We start from the raw sequence: 21,066 nt of genomic DNA on the forward strand, positions 1-21,066 counted from the left end.
GAGGGAAAGGACGTCTACGGAAGCAGTTTCCTTCGCTGCGCTCGTTTTCTGCAAGTCAATCAGGCTCTCAAAGGGTAGTCTCTGAGCTCCTTTCTCTTCCAGAGCCTTCTCCTGGCCCAAGGGCTATTGGGAGATACCATTGCCAGTTTTCTTCTCCCGATCATCTCTCTGTAGATCCGAACGGTACGGCTATTCCTTCAGCAGGCCCTCTGCCTTCTGGTGGGTCTTCAGTTGGATAATGCCTCGGCTGTGCCCCAAGTTAGCCATCTAGCAAGTACCCTCAGTCAAGGGTACCTCGCACTCTCTGATGGGCCCAGTTCTATCTTCGGTGATCTCAACAGTACATTCCCTGGAGTAGAACACTGGGCGGCAGACATATTCAGCCGTCCGGGTTTTTCCTCAAGTGAGTGGGAACTTCACTCGGAAATCTTCCATCGGACCTGCCTTCACTGGAGTACTCCAGAGGTAGTTCGGATGGCGTCCAAGCTGAACGCCAATGTACTCCAGTTCATGGTTTGGCCTCGCGATCCAAGACCATTGCAGTGCATGATCTATTCTTCCATGGTACCAATTTCCATAACCCCTCTTCCACTACGTCTGAAACCTTTTCGGAAGCGGGTAGGGCCCCAGTGATCCCGGGAGACCCGCACTGACCATGTCAGGTTTTTTTCTCGCTTGCGGTACTAGTATTTTTCCGGCTTATTGTCTCAAGCTGGAAATATGGTCTTTCTTGCAGGCCTCAACCTGTAGTTCTTCCCTACCGCGTACCGTTAAATCCGTGGGACCTTAATGGTCCTGGGCATCTTACAGTGGACTCCTTTTCTGATCCGGATAGACTTTTCTATCAGGGAGGGTCTCTCCCCTTCTTTCTCTGCGTTCTTGTCCTCCTGATGAGTCTTCAGATCTCGACGCTCTGTTCTTTATCTTTTTTCCTTATTACCTTCAAGGCAAGGTTGCCCTCTAGCCATCCCCTTCCCTCGTTGCCAAGGGGTATTATATCTCCACTGTTGCAGGGGCATCGTCCTCTCATCTCCTTCGGCTCTAGTCCACAAAGCGGAATGGGTTCTCCATAATCTGGAAGAAGCGAGTGCTCCGAGTGGGTATGTATCGAGGACGACGTCCTTCCAAAGGTTGGACATTTTACTCGGGTTTTTCGATGGTAAGTAGGCTTCCTGACGGTCGCAGGAAGGGTTTAGCCGTTTTTCTTCGGCCACGTTAGCCTGGTGGATTCTTTTCTCCATCCAGGAGTCCTTTCGCGCTAGATGCCAGCCTATCTCCCTGTCTGAGGGCTCTAGGCGCCAGACGTTGGCAAGCACGACCGCAGGCTTGCGAATTCCTCCAGGCCGCATGCATTCTTGAAGCACTATAATTCACTCACTTCCACAGATGTGAGTCTGGGCAGGTGGACTTTGCAGGCCGCGGTGGCGCACTTGTAAGTAGCGGCTACACGGCCTGAAGTGATGTTGTCCCCACCCAGGTACTGCTTTGGGACGTCCCATGGTCTGTGTCCCCCAATGAGGCGAAGGAGAAATAGGGATTTTTGTGTACTCACCGTAAAATCCTTTTCTCCGAGCCATTCATTGGGGGACACAGCTCCCACCCTGTTATTAGCTTATGCTTTGTTTTTATCTTTTGATATGTTATACTCTTATATATAATGTGACATGCTTTACGCTTATATGTCGTTATTGATCTCCTACTGCTTTTGCACCGAACTGGTTAGCTGGGAGCCAGCAGGAGGGTGTATACTGCAGGGGAGGAGCTAACTTTTTCTTTGTATTACTTAGTGTCAGCCTCCTGGTGGCAGCAGCGTACACCCATGGTCTGTGTCCCCCAATGAATGGCTCGGAGAAAAGGATTTTACGGTGAGTACACAAAAATCCCTATTTTTCCCTTCACCATGACAGCACCGCACGTGAGAGATGGCATCCACCCTCAGGAACAGGAAACCTGTAGCAGAGATATAAGAATGGGGCGGCCCCTCTCTCCTCAGTTTGGTTTCCTGTTCCTGCAGGTGGACGCCTGTCGCAGAGCTCCTACCTCCGGAGGGATCTCCCTCTGATGATGCCGGTCCGGAGGCCGAGGTCCGCGGGGGGGGCATCCGTACTCGGCGGCATCGCGTGCGGTGCTGTCCGGTGTCAGGCTGCTGGGTTCGCGCCATCCCTTTCCCTCGCTGGACTCCCCGGCGACCGCTCTGGGCAGGAGGCCGGTCCGGGGATAAGGGGGCGTGTCCTTCACTGACGCTGGCGCCGAAGTGAAGGATGACGACTTCCGGTCGCAGGAAGGGACGTCACACGCCGAAGGAGCCGGTGTGCTGGACACTTCCGGGCGGAAGCTGATCCAGTGGCGCGCACACCGCTCCTCTATAAAGCAGCAGAGAGGAGTCGCTGGTCCTGCTCTTCAAACGGAGATGACCGAACCAGCGGTAGATCCGGAGCTGCTGATGCCTGCGCCCAGAATGTCGGAAGACACTCAAGCTGCAGCGGTACCCAGGGTCCTGGAGGGGTGAGTGCCTTTGTAAGGCAACCACACACACATTAACACCCTGTACACTATGTTTTATAGGAAGGGAAAGCCACCTCCAAGCAAAAGAATAGGGCCTGTCCACTATGTAAAGAAAAACTCCCTAGGCTATACAGCAAAAAAATCTGCCAGCCCTGTATCGACAAAACAGTTGCGGAGGAATCTTCTTCCTTATTACAAAACATTAAAACAATTATACGGGAGGAAGTTAAATCTACAGTTAAAGAACAGTTGAAACATCATACAAAGGAGACCCCCCCTCCCCCAACAAGTGAACAAGGGTCGGACATAGATTCAGGGGATGAGCCGGGAGCCTTAACCCCCTCTGATGCCTCAGATTTAGACTCCTCAGATGAGGAGTATGGCCACCCATATTTTCAGTCGGAGGACATTGGAAAGCTGCTCAAACTTGTCAGAACGACTATGGGGGTAGAAACCCCTAGAGAACCACGGACAATCCAAGACACCATGTTTAGCAATTTGGAGGAAAAGAAGCGGAAGTTTTTTCCCTTCCATGATAACATAATCAAATTAATAAAACGTGAGTGGAAAAAGCCTAATAAAAAGATGTCCATCCCTCAGGCTTTAAAACGCAAGTACCCCTTTGATGAGGAAGTCTGTGAAAAGTGGGATAAGGCTCCTAAGCTAGATGCAGCCATCGCTAGCACCTCTAAAGGGGTTGCGTTACCATTTGAAGACATGGGAGCCCTAAGGGACCCCCTCGACAAGAAAGCAGATGCTTTTCTAAAGTCGGCTTGGGAAGCAGCGACATGGTCGTTTAAACCCGGGGTTGCTGCCACTTGCACGGCACGTGCTATGGTCAAGTGGTTAGAGGAGTTAAGTGACCAAATCAAAAATAAATGCCCGAGAGAGAGACTTCTGGAAGCATTGCCCTCTCTGCAAGGCGCCGCAAGATTCCTAGCAGACGCCTCAATAGATTCTGTTAGAAGTGCCGCACGTGTATGTGCATTATCCAATTCAGGAAGGAGAACATTATGGCTGAAAAATTGGACGGCTGACTTCCAATCAAAGGTCAAACTTTGTGGAGTACCCTGTGAAGGGCAATACCTTTTTGGCAAAGCTCTAGACGAGATCCTTGAGAAAGCGTCGGACAAAAAGAAGCGGTTTCCACCTCCTTGCTTTCCCAGGCGCCGATGGGATGCCTCTCGTTCGTCCTTTCGTGGATCTGGATATAGAGGGACCCGCGGCCGATCAGATGACAGGTCTAGTCGAGGCAGACCCTGGAGGGAGCGGAAAGAGAGGGGATTCCTTTTCAACAAACCTCCCCCCAAGCCTGATCCCAAAAGTCAGTGACGCCAGCATTCCGGTGGGGGGAAGACTCCGGCGGTTTGTCCATCACTGGGCAGCACTGCCGGCTTCTCAATGGGTAACAAATTTGTTGTCAGAGGGTCTAAGGTTCAAGTTCTCCAACCTCCCACCAAATCGTGTAAAAATGACCCAGGTGGCGGGAAAAAATCAGGCCATATTAGAAAGAGAAATTCATCTTCTCATGCAAAAAGAGGTGTTAGTAAAAGTACCCCATCAAGAGATAGGGAAAGGGTTCTACAGCACTTTATTTCTAACACCAAAACCAGACGGCTCGCCGAGAGTAATATTCAACCTAAAGGCCCTAAACCATTACATTCAAATAGACAAATTCAAGATGGAAACTTTAAAGACTGCAGTGAAAGTCCTCGACCCGAACTGTTACATGGTGGTGATCGATCTTACAGATGCTTACTACCATGTGCCAATCGCTGTCCAACACCAACAATATCTAAGATTAGTGGTAAATCTGGGAAAAAACCCTGTCCATCTACAATATCAATGTCTTCCTTTTGGGGTAGCCATAGCGCCCCGTATATTCACAAAAATTATTTCCGAAGTAGCATCTTTCGTCAGAAAAGAAGACATAATGTTGGTACCCTATTTGGACGATTTTTTAATAATAGCAAAAAACAAAGAAAGCTGCGAAAAAGCGGCCGCAAGAGTACTGGAGGTGCTGACCAGTTTAGGATGGATGATAAACCTGAAAAAATCAAGGCTTGTCCCAACTCAAACTCAAGAATTCCTCGGAATCGTGTTAGATTCAGTCAAGCAGGAGTGTGTCCTCCCACAGAGGAAAGTTCAATCTATTCAACAGAGTACAATCATTCCAACTACAACAGACTATCTCTCTGAGGAACGCAATGTCGCTCTTAGGAGTCCTAACGGCAACAATTCCAGCAACACGATGGGCACAAAGCCACACACGAGAGTTACAATGGCAGATACTAGCCGAACAAGAAAGAAATCCATACAATCTGAATCGGAAAATTCTTCTATCACCAAAGGTTCAAAACTCACTAGAGTGGTGGCTGAAAACGGAAAATCTAACCAACGCAGTGCCATGGTCAGTACGGGATCCAGTAGTCATTACTACCGATGCGAGTCCGGTGGGATGGGGGGCACACTTAGAAGATCAGGTCCTACAGGGTCAATGGGGGAGCCCAATGACAACAGCGTCCTCTAATCTGAAGGAATTATCTGCGGTAAGGCTAGCACTTCTTCATATAGGAAAAAGGATTCTAGGAAGACATGTGGTGGTGTTGTCCGACAACAACACAACGATAGCTCATATAAACCGCCAAGGGGGCACAAGATCAACATCCCTTATGGCAGAAGCCAAAGAACTTTTTATATGGGCCGAAAACAACCTTCTTTCACTAACCGGAACATACTTAAAAGGGTCAGAGAATCAAGTAGCCGACTACTTAAGCCGTCACACGTTACATCAGAGGGAGTGGTCCCTGAACCAGCGAGTATTTGGGAAAATATGTGCCAGCTGGGGCGTTCCAGACATAGACTTGTTCGCCACAAAACAAAATCGGAAGGTGAAGAGGTTCTATTCTCTGAACCCAAGAGAACACCCGGAGGGGGTAGACGCGTTCCTATATCGGTGGAACTTCCATCTAGCATACGCATTCCCCCCCAATACCATTAATCCCGACAGTCCTCAGGAAAATTCGGGAAGACAAAGCACGAGTGATCCTCATAGCTCTTTTTTGGCCGAAAAGAGCATGGTTCACGTGGCTCAGGCGCATGTCTATCTCGGACCCGTGGATCTTTCCGGATGCCCCGGATCTCCTACACCAGGGGCCAATTCAACATCCCCAAGTTCACAGGTTGCATCTCACCGCCTGGAACTTGAAAGGGGACTTCTGTTAGCAAAAGGATTCTCAGACCCTTTGGTGACCACATTGCTCGCTAGCAGGAAAAAGGTCACCTCAGACAAATCCCAAAAAATCTGGCAAAAATTCCTAGATTTCTCGGGGCGACAATTGTCTAACTCGAGTCAAAAAGTCCCGGTAAAGGAAATTCTTGAATTTCTCCAAAAAGGGTTGGAAAAAGGTCTATCTACTAGCACCTTGAAGGTGCAAGTCTCTGCCCTGGGTGCACTGTTTGATCATAAACTTGCTGACCACTCTTGGGTCTATAGGTTCATTCGAGCCTCCTTTACTTCCAGACCCTCAAAATTATTACCTAAGGTAGCTCCCTGGGATTTGAATTTAGTTTTGAAGGCTCTAACCGTTTCCCCCTTTGAACCTCTGGATTCTATATCAATAAAATCCTTAACTCTAAAAACGGTTCTCCTAGTTGCCTTAACGTCAGCCCGCCGTACTTGTGAGCTGCAAGCTATGTCGGTGAACCCTCCTTACACTATTTTTCATGATGACAAAGTGGTTATTAAAACCGACCCTGCCTTTCTTCCGAAGGTCAACTCAAAATTTCATAGAGACCAGGAAATTATTCTGCCCTCTTTCTGTTCCCAACCAAAATCCCAGGGGGAACAAACCTTCCATTGTCTCGATGTCAGACGCTGCCTCCTTCAATACTTAGAGGCCACAAAATCTTGGCGTCAGTCATCGGCCCTTTTTGTCACCTTTCAGGGGACAAACAGGGGAAAAAAAGGCCTCAAAGGCAACTATTGCACGGTGGTTGCGTACGGCTATTTCACTTTCATATTCTTTTTCTGGTCAAATTCCCCCACAGGGTGTTACGGCTCACTCCACGCGTGCTATAGCCACTTCCTGGGCGGAAAGGGCAAACGCCTCGATAGAACAGATTTGTAAAGCGGCAGTATGTTCCTCACCCTCTACCTTCTTCCGACATTATAGGTTAGACTTAGGTCTATCAGACTTGTCTTTTGGGAGAAAGGTGTTGTCTGCTGTCGTCCCACCCTAGGAATCTTCTATTTCTTCCTCTCACGTGCGGTGCTGTCATGGTGAAGGAAAAAATGATAATTACTTACGGGTAATTTGATTTTCCAGAACCATGACTGCGCCGCATTAATTCCCGCCCTATCTTGGTGATGGTTGTGTGATTCACAAAAAAAAAAAAAAAAACTTATTATATATAAGTAAATGTATATATGCAAAACATGTGTGTAGACAGAAGCTAACGAAAGATTATACAAATGTAAATATGATACATAACTGTGTACTAACAAAGCGGTCATCTTCCATACTCTGGAAACAAACTGAGGAGAGAGGGGCCGCCCCATTCTTATATCTCTGCTACAGGTTTCCTGTTCCTGGGGGCGGATGCCATCTCTCACGTGCGGCGCTGTCATGGTTCTGGAAAATCAAATTACCCGTAAGTAATTATCATTTTCCCTGACGGACTGGGTTTGGCTAACGGCCCTATCAGATCGACCCCCTACTAAATGGTTCCTCCACAATGGGGAGGGGGCGTAATTTGGCCTTGCATTGATCTCCCCTCTTGCCAATGCGCTGGCAACTGTCACAGGTCTGGCAGTACTGACGAACATCATAGGTTACCCCCGGCCAAAAGAAGTTTTGGCCGGGGGTAAGCCGACATCAACAAGGCCATCCCCGACTCCCCAGTTGAGGTGAATCCTGGCAGTGGGCAGTCGATGTATAGCTCCCCCTGCTACATGGACTGCCACTGTCCGGTCCGTCTTCTCTTGGTCCCGGACGAGATGGGGCTTCACAAGGGTCAAAGTTGCCCCGGAATCTCTTAGTCCCTGCATACGTTTCCCATTAACCCACACGACCTGTCGATGCTGTTGTCGATTATCTGCCCGGGCAGCCTGCACGGGGTCTACTTCATGCAGCACTTCCTCCATCTCTTCTACCCCTTGGTTAGTCGTAGCCCCAATGCCGGGTCAGCTTCGCCTTGGTAGCAGTGTACAGCAGCCCGGCTGAAGGTAGCTGTTCCCGCCTTTGGCCACTGGGTATGCTGAGTCCGGTTGGGACATTGTCTTTGCAGGTGGCAGGTGTGGCATTCCGCCCCAGGGAGACTGTGGTAGGCCGGGTTTCTAGCTGGTCCCCCTACAATCTTCGGTAGTTTGGGGCCCTCCAGGTCCATGGGTGGACCCCTAGTGACCATCTTTGATCCGGACAACTGAGGCCTCCTGGCATCGTGATGTTCATCGGCCAGACGAGCGGCTTCCTCAAGAGTCGTTGGCCGCCTTCCCGAAGCCATTCCTGTGTCTCTGGGGTTAGTCCATTAAAGAATCGTTCTAACAAGAAGAGCTGGAGGACGTCCTCCTTAGTGGTTGCTTGGCTCCCTTGTACCCACTGTAGCAGTGACCGCCGTAATTTACAGGCCCATTCAGCGTGGGTATCTGTTACGCGTTTTATAAGTCTGCTGAACTTTTGGCGGTATGCCTCTGGTGTCAGCAAATACCGGGCCAAGATCACTTCTCTGATCCGCTCATAGTCCCTACAGTCCTCGTCAGGTACCGTGCGATAGGCGTCCGCTGCCCGGCCTGTCAGCTTGCTGGCCAGAATCTGAATCCGTTCCTCCAGCTTCACTTGATGAAGGGCACACTGCCGCTCAAAGTCCTGCAGAAAGCCATCAATGTCTTCCTCTGCCTCCCCCAACTGTCAGAAGGCATTATACTGAATCTTTTTGTGGCTTACTGTTGAAGGTACCTGGTCGGAGGCCAGAGCTCCCCCTGCTCGCTGACTCTCATCTCTCCGCTCTGCCATCTCCATCTTGGCCAGCTCCACTTTGGTCCGCTCTGCCATCTCCATCTTGGCTAGCTCTATCCTGGTCCGCTTGGCCATCTCTTCCTTCAGATCAGTACGCACATCAGCCATCACCTCTCGTATGATCTCTACTGCAGGGTTTGGGCCATAGAACGCCAGTATGTTCTTTACCTCCCTCTGGAATTCAGTCTCCTCCACGTTCACATTCCCCCGCTGCACTGTCGTGTTCCATGATGGCTGCTATCAAATACGCTTTTGTTTTGTTGCTGGCGATCAACCTTCGGGCTTCCACCAGATCTGACAAAAGGGGAATATCATGTCCAGGGGTGCAGCCTGTGGGCTGATGCATTAGGGACATGCATCTCACATGGAACCTATTATACATACATATAACTGCACAACATATTCTGGGTGCTGAGTGGTTCCGTAACATGTAACAGCAGCCCAAGCTGTTCATTTAGTCCTGATGGTGACACAGGTATGAACTGAAGGTTTGTTCTGTCTCCATCTGCTGTTCCCTCTTGTCACTTGCCCCATCCTCCCTGATCTCCCCATTCCATTCACATAAATGTCCACAGAGTACAAGGCAGAAAGATGTGGCTGTAATGGCTGGAGTTGTTTAACACTGATGGACTTCTTTAATTGCTTTATCAGACCTTGTATACCAAACGATGATGATTTTCTGGGTGATGACCTTGACTACATGATCGCCATGGAAACTACCTTAGCAGGAGCTTCTTCGCCACCCCGTAGTCCAACATTCAATCATCCCATCCCTGTACAAGAAGAGCAAACCTTATCTTCAGGAAGTGACGATGATCAGGAACGGGAGATACCTGGGACACCACCTAATAAAAGGGTAAGGAGACCTGGAACTGGAAGCCATCCTTCTTATAGGATTCTGTCTCCCTGCCCGAATCTCTTCCAACAATGTCTCAACTCATCTCAGTCTCCTGAATCAGCGCTAGAATATAGGGAACCCTGGTGTAGTAAACCTTAAAGAGAAACTGTCAGCAGAATTTCACTCCAGAATATTTAAATATATATGTGTGTAACTCTTTCAAAGTCCAGTCCAGCTAAACCTTTACATGGCCAGTCTATTCTTCCATTACTGAGAAATCAGCATTTGCATTGATATGTAAATGAGGCTATGGAACTATCTGTAGATCTGAAGCCTCTGTCACTATAGGTGTATTCACCACCCAGCGCCACCTCCTCTTACTTGATTGGCTGCCTCTATGCCACGTGATTTCAGGCAAAGCAATTGTTACATAGGCATGCAATAGAGCTGGAGTGACAGAGGCTTCAGATCTACAGCCTCATTTACATACCAATTCAAACAATGATTTCTCAAAAACAGAGGAACCACCTGGCCATGTAAATGTATTGCTGGACTTGTCTGTGAAAGAGATACATTTACAGATAAATTAGTTTTGGGAGTGAAATCTCTGAGTGGGTGATAATATAGAAGTGGTGACGTGTTTCTATTAGACTTTTCCTCTGATTGTTCCGCTCCTGGTTTTGGCTTACAAATACTGATGTAACACACTGACCAAACACTGAATACAGTATGTTATATACTCTGTTAGGATTCTGCTCTGTTTCTACACTTTTGGCGCTCATGACTTGTCTGCTTACATGACTTGCATACTAATGATCACACATGGACAACAAGCCTTGAGTTGAGAGAAGTGTAAAAGAAATTGGTCAGCTTGTGTTCACAAGTATGCAAATCACATTGGAGTGGATTGACAAATGATGAGCGCTGGGAGAGGGGAGAGAGAGGAGAATAACTACATTGGTAGATTACATGCTGTTAAGATTCCACTTGCCAGATCCACTACCAAGTTATATAAATGTCCTGGACTTTGTCAGCCAAGGCGGTATCGCCTACATCTTTGCAGGGTAGCAACTCTGTAGTCAAGGACTCATGAGATCTGTCCTAATTACGAATAACCTCATCTCTGCCTGGATCGCAGTTACAGCAGTGACCCAGGGCTCATTTTAAAGTTGAGATTCAGCTTCAAAAGGAGACCAGGATTGCCACTGTAGTCACAACCCAGCCCAAGATGTCAGGAGTTAAAGTGAAAACTGCAGGTGTCTGGATTTGTCACTTCGACTATCACTTTAATCAGTGACATCTTGGACTAAGTGACAACTAAATTCTGATTTCCTGTTGAAGTTGAGCATCTCTTCAGCCATCCAGGCTGAGGTACGGCCTGTTAAAATGTCCAGGCCTGACTTGAGCCACTGTTGAGGAGGGGGATGCAGGGATCTGGCAAGCTGCAGGGACAGGAAAGAGATGATATGCGATCTCCTGTCCCTGTGTAAGAATAGGTTTGAATAACACCAGCAAAAGTGAGGGAAAAAGAGACATAAAAACATATAGAACTTTGTTTCTTTTTAAGTTCCTTTATTGGAGAAAAACGCATATTTGAAATGACTGTGTCTATAACAGGTTACACTATAAAACTAGAACTAGCTTGTCACTTCTTAGCTCTAGTAAAAAGGCAGTCAATTGGTATAAGCACGTGACTATCGCCATATTCATTGTATGGGTGTGAAGATTATGGTGCTTTATTATTTACACAGAGCAAAGATGGGTATAGGGGCCTTTTGGGCACAGATGGGGTGCGGTTTGAGGTTACTTATGCTTTTCCAAGTCCATACTCACTTTTCTAATTTTTGATAAATACGGACAATCCCTTTAAGATGCCAATAAAATCTAAATGGCTGTCAGACTAATGTTTTTCAGCCAACATCTATTCCTTTCTCTAATGTGTTTGAGGACCTTGCCTTCCTTTTTCTACAGCTCTCCTCCCACTAACTGAAGTGCCCACCCAATCTAAAACTAATGACCCTTCATGAGACCAAAAAGACGTTTTCTTATATGATGGGAAAAAAAGGAAAAAAAAGGCATAAAAAAATAGTTTTTAATATTTTATTTTGTTAAACCTTAAGTCAGTAATGCCACATATTTGGTCATAGCATAGTAACATAGTAACATAGTTAGTAAGGCCGAAAAAAGACATTTGTCCATCCAGTTCAGCCTATATTCCATCATAATAAATACCCAGATCTACGTCCTTCTACAGAACCTAATAATTGTATGATACAATATTGTTCTGCTCCAGGAAGACATCCAGGCCTCTCTTGAACCCCTCGACTGAGTTCGCCATCACCACCTCCTCAGGCAAGCAATTCCAGATTCTCACTGCCCTAACAGTAAAGAATCCTCTTCTATGTTGGTGGAAAAACCTTCTCTCCTCCAGACGCAAAGAATGCCCCCTTGTGCCCGTCACCTTCCTTGGTATAAACAGATCCTCAGCGAGATATTTGTATTGTCCCCTTATATACTTATACATGGTTATTAGATCGCCCCTCAGTCGTCTTTTTTCTAGACAAAATAATCCTAATTTCGCTAATCTATCTGGGTATTGTAGTTCTCCCATCCCCTTTATTAATTTTGTTGCCCTCCTTTGTACTCTCTCTAGTTCCATTATATCCTTCCTGAGCACCGGTGCCCAAAACTGGACACAGTACTCCATGTGCGGTCTAACTAGGGATTTGTACAGAGGCAGTATAATGCTCTCATCATGTGTATCCAGACCTCTTTTAATGCACCCCATGATCCTGTTTGCCTTGGCAGCTGCTGCCTGGCACTGGCTGCTCCAGGTAAGTTTATCATTAACTAGGATCCCCAAGTCCTTCTCCCTGTCAGATTTACCCAGTGGTTTCCCATTCAGTGTGTAATGGTGACATTGATTCCTTCTTCCCATGTGTATAACCTTACATTTATCATTGTTAAACCTCATCTGCCACCTTTCAGCCCAAGTTTCCAACTTATCCAGATCCATCTGTAGCAGAATACTATCTTCTAAAAAATATGGAACGCTTCACGAATTTGCGTGTCATCCTTGCGCAGGGGCCATGCTAATCTTCTCTGTATCGTTCCAATTTTAGTATATGTGCTGCCGAAGTAAGATCAAGTAAGCATGATCTATAGCTTTACACACTGAGGTCAATTCTTAACAATTTAAAATAGTGGAGGAGTTTTTGTTTTTCTCCAATCACCTTCCAAGGCAGCACCAAAGGAGAATGACTCCTCACCCTAATATGGACAGGAAACACAAAGATGCCATTCCCTTCTGGGGAGAATACATGTTCGGCCCAACACTTGATGATTTACTAGAAAAGGCCTCTGAAGAAGAAATTTTCTGAAGAAAATCCTTTGTTCCACCACAGATCCAGACCCTTCCAAACAGAGGGAAGGTAAAATCCAGACAATGGAGTTACCCCAAAGGGTGACGAGGCAGAAACCTCTTTCTCAGAAACAGCTACAGGATAAATAATGGCATCAGAATGGTAGAGGGCCCGGATCTCAGGATTTTTCCCCCAGTGGCAGACGATCTGTTCAAATCGGTGGATCCTGAAATCGTTCAGTGAAGCAGTCACAATAGAGTTCTCCTGTCTTCCATAGAGCCTGAAACTAACTCTCCTTTCTTCCAAGGAACTACGAAATGCCCTGATGTCCTGTCTCCAGGATTTGCTCACTTTGGGAGTAATCTCTCCAGTTACATATATAAAGAGGCAGAGGTCATTATTCCCAGCTATTCCTTGTGAAAAAACAAAGAGGAGTTTACAGAATAATCCTAACCCTAAAGCCTCTGAACAAATACATCACCTACAGAAGGTTCAAGATGGCGTTCATAAAAATCTACAGTCTCCCTGGTAGGGGAGAACTTTGTCATGGCAACCACCAAGTTACAAGACGCCTATTATCATGTTCCCATTCATCCAGCCTACCAGAAATTCTTAAGGTTCAGGGTTATCCAAGGAAGGCATATATCACACTTCCAGTTCAATGTTCAGGATATCATCAGCACTGTGAGTGTTTACAAAGATCATGGCAGAGGTAGTAGCATTCCTCAGGAAAGCAGGACACCTGCATTCTTTATCTCCACGATTTCCTGCTCTTGGCCCCTCTGTTCAGGGAACACCTGCAGAGAACTATTGAGATTGTGACATTCCGAAGGAGGCTTGTGAACCCTTAGAAATCGGACTTGGTCCCTTCCACCAAGATAACCTTTCTAGGTATCCTGGTGGACGTTTGGAAACAGACATCCTTCTTGCTAAGAGCGAAACAAATTCAGCTGAGATGCCAAATAACTTTCCAACGGAGCCAGAGTACAGTGTCATTAAGATTTGCGATGTTTGCTGGGTTCCATGACGCCATGCATTCAGGCGGTGGCCTTTTCCCAATCCCATATCAGAGTTTTACAAACCTAGATCCTTTCAAGCGGTGATGGATCCTCAAACTCCCTGAGCAAGAAGGTACCTGTAAAGTCCTCTCTCGCCAATTGGCTCAGTCAAGGAATATAGAGAAAGGAGTATCCTGGATTCAGAGTTCTCTGACAATGATAACAGTGGACGCCAGCAAAAGAGGATGGGGAGCTATGATCTCCCAAACTTCTTTCCAAGGGATCTGGGCACAAGAAATCAGCCACCTGCAGGGAGCTAAAGGCAGTAGAGGAGGCCCTCAGGTCAGCAACATCCATAGTACAGGGTACCCATATAAACATTTATTTAGATGACATGACCACAGTAGTACATCTCCGCCATCAGGGAGCATGAAGTGTGAAAATCTAAAGTCAGTCTCCATATGAATTTTCTCTTGGGCAGAGGAACATCTCTATCAGCTCTCCACATAAATGGCTCCGCCAACGTCCAAGCTGACTTTCTGAGTAGGAAGGATGTCCATCCAGGCGAAATGGAATCTAGATTTGTGGACTTTCCAAATGATGACCAAAACATTGGGCCATCCAGAAGTAGATCTATTTGCAGGCCATCAATGTGCAAAGATAGATCAGAACTTCTACATGAACCCAGACGAAGCCTGTATAGCGGTGGATGCTTTTGCCCACCCCTGGGAATTTGACCTGACATATGCATTTCTACCAAATATGGTCTTGCACAGGACACTACAGAAGATAAGGACCAAGAGGGTTACAACAGTCTTGTTAGCACCTTTTATGACTGAAAAATAACTGGTTTGGGACTTTGAACAGCCTAAAGTTAGAAGGTCCTCTGATGCTCCCACCAGTCAGCAACCTACTTACCCAGGGTCCGATCCAGGGCTGTGGTGTCGGAGGTTTGGCTTACCGTCTCCACAGCCCTGATCCGATCTACTACTCAGACCTGGAAACATGCATCTGGCTGCTTGACTTTTCAGTTTGCATTCCTAAAAGTTAGGGGCCTCTCAGATAAAGGCATACATACCCTTCAAAAAAGTAGGAAAGAGATAACAAATGCCATTTATGGCAAGTTGTGGAAGACCTTTGTATCATGTGTGGCTCTAGTCCTTTGGACCCCCTTCATCTGGACATAGCCCAGATCCTAGCTTTTTTACAAGATGGTCTGGAAAAAGGCCTAAAACCCTGCAACCTCAATGTTTAGGTTTTAGCCTTAGAGCTCACTCACACAAACACACAAAGCATCATATGTCACTCGAACCAGTGTTATTCTATGGGGCAACTCAGCTCTGCAATTATTTTCTCATGTCGATTTGGTATGAGAAAACAATCACCGCATGCTGCGATTGCATCCGAGTATTGAGTCACACGCATCCATGTAAGTGTATGGTTGTGTGTGAAAGATCGGACTGCACTCTGATGTCATCCTAGTGCAGTACAATTACCGCGGATGCCTACAATGGAGGAAATGGAGAAATTATTTTCTCAGTCTTCTCTTCACCTGTGCTGCGATTCTTTCATGTGAGAGGATCTGAGCACAGTGCAACGCCACTTGGCTCACACTCAGAGTTTGAGCTGAGGGTCATTAGCATATTGCATCTTATGCTCTCACATCAGATGTGTTAAGCTCTTTTTTTGATCAACTCTTGACTGGTCACCTTTGGATAAGAAGATTCAAGACTGCAGCCTTCCGTGTACGCCTTAGGCCTCTTTCACACTTCCGTCTTTCTTTTTCCGTCACAATGCGTCATTTTGTGAAAAAAAAAAAAAAACGGATCTAGCAAATGTTTCTGCTGGATCCATTTTTTCTCATAGACTTGTATTAGCGACGGATTGTGACGGATGGCCTTCCGTTTCATCCGTCGTGCACTGGATCCGTCATAAAATTGCTGTACGTCGGGCGGGGACAACGCACAGAGGAACGTTTTTTCTGTACGTCGGAAAATCGCTCAGTGACGAAACCTGCTCTGTCCGTCATTGGCTATAATGGAAGCCTATGGCCGCAGGATCTGTCGCTGACTGTCAAACGCAGGAATCCAGCAACGGATGCCGTCTTTTGAAACTGAGCATGCGCAGAAGAATTTCCGGTCAGGGAAATTCTCTCTCTCTCTCTTTTTTTATTATTATTGATGCTGCCTATGCAGCATCAATAGTAAAAAGATATAATGTTAAAAATAAAAAATCATGATTTCTTTATCGCCTCTCATTGGGGGACACAGGAACCATGGGTGTATGCTGCTGCCACAAGGAGGCTGACACTATGCAAATAAAAAAGTTAGCTCCTCCTCTGCAGTGTACACCCCACCGACTGGCATTATACTCTTCAGTTTAGCTTAGTGTCAGTAGGAGGTGGACACGGGTCTTTCATTAGACCCTTATCTACCTCAATGTGCGTCGTTTCTTTTCAGGTTTTTCCGGAGGGATACAGGGTGAACAGTCACACCTGTAGTCCCACAAGGTGGACTATGAGTACGGCGTGTACTGCCACCCCGTATCCTCATAGATCCCTCTCCAGGACCAAGAGCCTAGCACACCAGCGTGTTCAGAAGTCCGGTCCTGGCTCCGTCCCCCACCCACTCGCCCACCAGAGCCTGTCGGTTGGAGGAGACGAGGACGTCCACCACCAGCTCCCATGGACGTCTGATACCTTCCCCAAGGTTTGAGGTTAGTAACGGACGGCGTGGGATGATTTTAGGTGAGTATACTTCCCGGGGGTCCCTTGTTTTCAGTATTCCAGGTCACTTTTTTGGCCTGGTCGGCGTGCCTTAATGGGGTCTCAGTATTCAGCAGGGGTCCTCGCAGCACCTTTCCCCATTCTCTGCGCGGTGGTCCTGTCTGGCACGGCGGTTTTTCTGCCAGCCGTGCTACCTTTCCTGCACCTAGCACCACCGCAGCCCCCCGGCGGTCGCCTTTTCTTCCTAATTCAGGCCCCAGCTTCCTCCGGGGCCTACTTGCGGCGGCCGTCTTCTCTGATACATCAGCCTGCGGCAGCGCCCCCTCCTCTCTCCCTTTCTAGGCGGCGGCCTCGCAGGCTGCCGCACCGCTCACCTTCCAGCCGATTAGCGCTGGCACCGCGGCCTTTTCCTCCGGTCGCCGGCTCCTACTTTAGGCCCCGGCTTTTTCCGGGGCCTACTTCCGGTGTTACGCCCACCGGCAGCAGCGCTCCCCGTGTATGCGGCGGCCTGCAGGCTGCCGCGCCTTTAATTCTGGGCAGCGCCTGCACAGCGGTGCTTCTCCGGCGGTCGCCGGCTTCTAATTTAGGCCCCGGCTTTTCCCGGGGCCTACTTCCGGCGACGCCGCTCCGCCCACTTCCCCTTTACTCGGGCGGGCTTTTTCCCCGCCGAACATCCCCACCTCGGCACGAGGCGTTGCTCCGCCCATCGACGCCATCTTTGTACTCCTGGCACGCACGTCCCTGATATCGGTGTGCTGCAGGGGCTTACTGGGGGTTCGGATTCACCTGGCTGGACTGCTGCACATCCAGAAGGGAGAAGCGTTCCTTCCAACCTTCCCTGAGGGACCACGACCTGGGCTGCGTCTTCCGTCTGGTATTTCGTCAACTGTGAGTGGCTCTGCAACTGCAGACTTACCTCTGCTCCCACTGTCCCCTAACCGTCTGGCATTCTCTTCAGACCTTTCCCTCAGATCAGTTCTCTCCGCTCTGTCAGGCCTGCAGTAACCCGATTGTTCCCACCGCCCAGGATCCCCCTGCCGATCCGCCCGAGAGTGATAACCCCATCCCAGGCTGGGCTTCCTCTCTGTCACATCGGTGGCCAATCTAACACGGGTTTTTCAAACTCTGGTTTCCGTGCTGGATCGATTATCTCCGCGGACCCCCGCAGTAGCTAGCGGGTTGCAGGAGCCTCCGTCCGAGCCCTCCATGACAAGCCACAAAAGGTCCAGACAGAAACGACTGTCTGAGTCCTCTTCCCGCTCCATCTCACCACACGGTCCTCCTCTGCGGTCGGCGTCCTCCCGATCCTCCTCCCCTGAGTCAGGCGAGGCGTTCTCTGATGCGCCCTCGGAGGATATTTCGGAGCTGGATTCTAACCAAATCGCCACCATGAGGGGATATGGTCCAGAATCTCATTGGAGCTGTAAACCAGACCTGTGGCATCAAGGATCCCTCTACGGAACCCGCAGATCAGGCGGTTTCGTTTAGACGGGCTAAATCACCTCCCAAGTTTTTTGCTCCTCATCCTGAATTCAAGGAAATCATGTCCAGAGAGAGAGCGAATCCGACCAGACGTTTTCAGAGGGGAAAACGCCTGGGTGTGTTATATCCTTTTTCTCCTGAACTTAGCGCCAATTGGACGGTCTCTCCCTCGGTGGATCCCCCTGTTTCCAGGCTGTCCACCAACACGGTGTTTCCACTGTCCCGCGGAGCATCACTGAAGGATTCTAACGAAAAGAGTTATAGAATCCTTTGCGAAGTCAGCCTTTGAAGCGGCTGCAGCGGCTCTATGCCCAGCTTTTGCTTCCACTTGGGTTTCAAAATCCATTTCCAAATGGGCCAAAGAACTTCGCCGAGATATCCTGGACGGGGCACCTCCCGTGCAACTGGCGGAGCTTGCCAACCAGATTTCCCACACTGATGAATATCTGCGTCTTGTGCGGCTCAGGCATCCAGCAATGCTGTTGCCATCCGCCGGACCGTTTGGCTCAAGGCCTGGCAGGCGGACTTATCTTCCAAAAAGTCCCTTACCAGTCTGCCCTTCCAAGGCTCTCGTCTCTTTGGTTCCAAGCTGGACCAAATCATTAAGGACGCCACCGGGGGTACAAGTTCTCTTCTCCCCCAGGCTAAGCCTCGTCGCCCTCCTCCTAGACGGCAATTCCGATCCTTTCTGCCTTTTCGTCGCTTCGCGGCGTCAAACTCTCTTTCCCAGCAACAACAGAGGCCACAGGCACGTCAGGAGAAGAAAGCGTTATCCTTTAGGCCCACTCCGTACTGGCGTCCTCGCTACTCCCAGGGTAGATCCTCCAGGCCCAGGGCTGGAAGATCCTCCTCGGCATGACTCTCGGCAAGACCCCAGCCCACCTCTCAGGTTGGGCGGCCGTCTTCTCTTCTTCAGAGACGTGTGGATCTCCGCAGTGGAGGATGCATGGGTCAGGGAAGTTGTATCCCGTGGATACAAGATAGACTTTGTTTCTCGACCCCGGGATCGTTTCTTCGAATCCCGACCTCCAAGAGATCTCGCTCTAGTTTCGGGTTTCTTCACAGCCAAAGCCGGGGTAATCGTTCCCGTCCCAGAAAAAGAACGGTTCACAGGTTTCTACTCGAACCTTTTTGTGGTACCGGAAAAAGACGGCAAGGTTCGCCCCATTCTGGACCTCAAATTGCTGAACAGGAGGGTTTGTCTGAGACACTTCAGGATGGAATCCCTTTGTTCAGTAATGGCTTCCATGGAGGCTCAGGAATTTCTATGTTCCATAGATATTCAGGACGCCTACCTCCATGTTCCGATATTCCCGGGAGATCACCGATACCTGCGCTTTGCAGTGCTTCAGGAACATTTTCAGTTCGTCGCCCTGCCGTTCGGTATTGCAACCGCCCCAAGAGTTTTCACGAAGCTCATGGCGGCGCTGTTGGCAGTCTTGAGGGTCAGAGGCCTGGTTCTGTTTCCATACCTCGACGACATACTCATCAAGGCTCCGTCTTTTTCTCAGGCCCGCCAAAGCCTGTCCATCATTCTCGACACCCTAGCCCGCTTCGGGTGGCTGGTCAACCTGAAGAAGTCATGCCTTATTACTTCTCAGCGCATCATCTTTCTGGGCATGCTCTTCAACACTCGTCACACCAAGGTCTTTCTTCCCGAAGACAAGAGATCCATCCTTCGTCGGGACATACGCCAACTCCAGGGCCTTCGGTCTCCCTCCTTCCGATCGGCCATGAAGGTTTTGGGGAGGATGGTAGCAACATTGGAAGCGATTTCTTTCGCCCAGTTTCACTCGGGACCTCTCCAGCAAGCCATCCTGTCTCACTGGGAGAGGTCTGTCTTCTCCCTGGACCGCCCGATTTGACTTTCTGCCCAGGTCAAACGGTCTCTCAACTGGTGGCTCACGTCACCTCATGTCTCCCAGGGCAGGTCTTTCCTTCTAGTTCACTGGCAAGTGGTGACGACGGATGCCAGCTTGCTCGGCTGGGGCGCGGTGTTTCGCAACCTGACAGTTCAGGGCCGTTGGCCGTGCAGCAGTCAACGTTGCCGATCAATGTCCTCGAGATCCGGGCCATTTTTTCTTTCCCTTCATCTCTGGGAAAGGATTCTCAGGGGCCTTCCAATCCGAATCCAGACGGACAATGCCACGGCGGTGGCATATGTCAACCATCTAGGGGGGACTCGGAGTTTCTTGGCTTTGGCCGAAGTATCCAAGATCCTCCTCTGGGCAGAGGAAACGGTTCCGGGGTTATCTGCGGTGCATATACCCGGCGTGGACAATTGGGCCGCCGACTTCCTCAGCCGCAAGGGTCTCACGGCAGGGGAATGGTCCTTGCATCCGGAGGTCTTCCATCAGATTTGTCTTCGATGGGGACTCCGGACATGGACCTCACGGCGTCTCGAATGAACAGGAAGGTTCCGCAGTTCGTCTCCAGGTCTCGCGATCCTCTTGCAGTGGGCGTCGACGCTCTGGCCATTCCTTGGTCACAGTTTGTGCTGCCCTACCTGTTCCCGCCCCTTCCGCTTTGATCTTTTTCAACAGTAATGGAAGGGGTGCCGGTCATTCTGATCGCCCCGGATTGGCCCAGGAGAGCTTGGTTCGCGGAGCTCGTCAATCTTCTCTCGGACGCTCCCTGGCGCCTTCCAGACAGGCCCGATCTGCTGTCTCAGGGTCCGATCTGCCACCCGAATTCTCGGTTGCTCAGTTCAACGGCGTGGCTGTTTGGACTGCAGTTCTAAGAGCGTCCAGTCTTTCGGACCGGGTGATTCACACCATGATTCAGGCTCGGAAGCCTTCGTCTTCCAGGGCCTATTATCGTACCTGGAAGGCTTACTTCCGTTGGTGCGAGTCCAACCGCGTTTCATCTATGTCTTTTTCCCTGCCTTCCATGTTGGCCTTCCTTCAGGCAGGACTGGATTCGGGCCTAGCTCTTAGTTCCCTGAAGGGCCAACTCTCTGCTCTTTCCATCCTTTTTCAGAAGACTTTTGCCTCCCTACCACAGGTTAAGACCTTCCTTCAAGGAGTAGCACACGCTGTCCCTCCGTACAGGGCCCCTGTGGATTCATGGGATTTAAACCTGGTCCTGGACGTTCTGAGGGTTTACCCCTTTGAGCCTCTCAGGGAGATTCCCCTGTCAG

The 21,066-nt window shown here is 49.1% G+C and overlaps 1 protein-coding gene and 1 non-coding gene across 3 annotated transcripts in view; one reads left to right on the forward strand and one right to left on the reverse strand.

Moving 5' to 3' along the window:
* Positions 1 to 21,066, forward strand: part of RAD9A (RAD9 checkpoint clamp component A) — a 62,733-nt gene that overhangs the window by 38,780 nt on the left and 2,887 nt on the right. The window contains exon 10 of one of the 2 annotated variants that reach the window (XM_069752642.1): positions 9,174 to 9,378. The exons of the other annotated variant lie outside the window; for it this stretch is intronic. Coding sequence (XP_069608743.1) covers positions 9,174 to 9,378 — 205 coding nt within the window. The remainder of the gene's footprint in view (positions 1 to 9,173; positions 9,379 to 21,066) is intronic. 2 annotated transcript variants of the gene reach the window in all.
* Positions 12,400 to 12,502, reverse strand: LOC138668300 (U6 spliceosomal RNA). The gene has a single exon (XR_011319128.1). It is a non-coding gene; the product is annotated as a U6 spliceosomal RNA (small nuclear RNA).

Source organism: Ranitomeya imitator, chromosome 2, assembly GCF_032444005.1.
Source record: "Ranitomeya imitator isolate aRanImi1 chromosome 2, aRanImi1.pri, whole genome shotgun sequence".
Taxonomy (NCBI): Eukaryota; Metazoa; Chordata; class Amphibia; order Anura; family Dendrobatidae; genus Ranitomeya; species Ranitomeya imitator.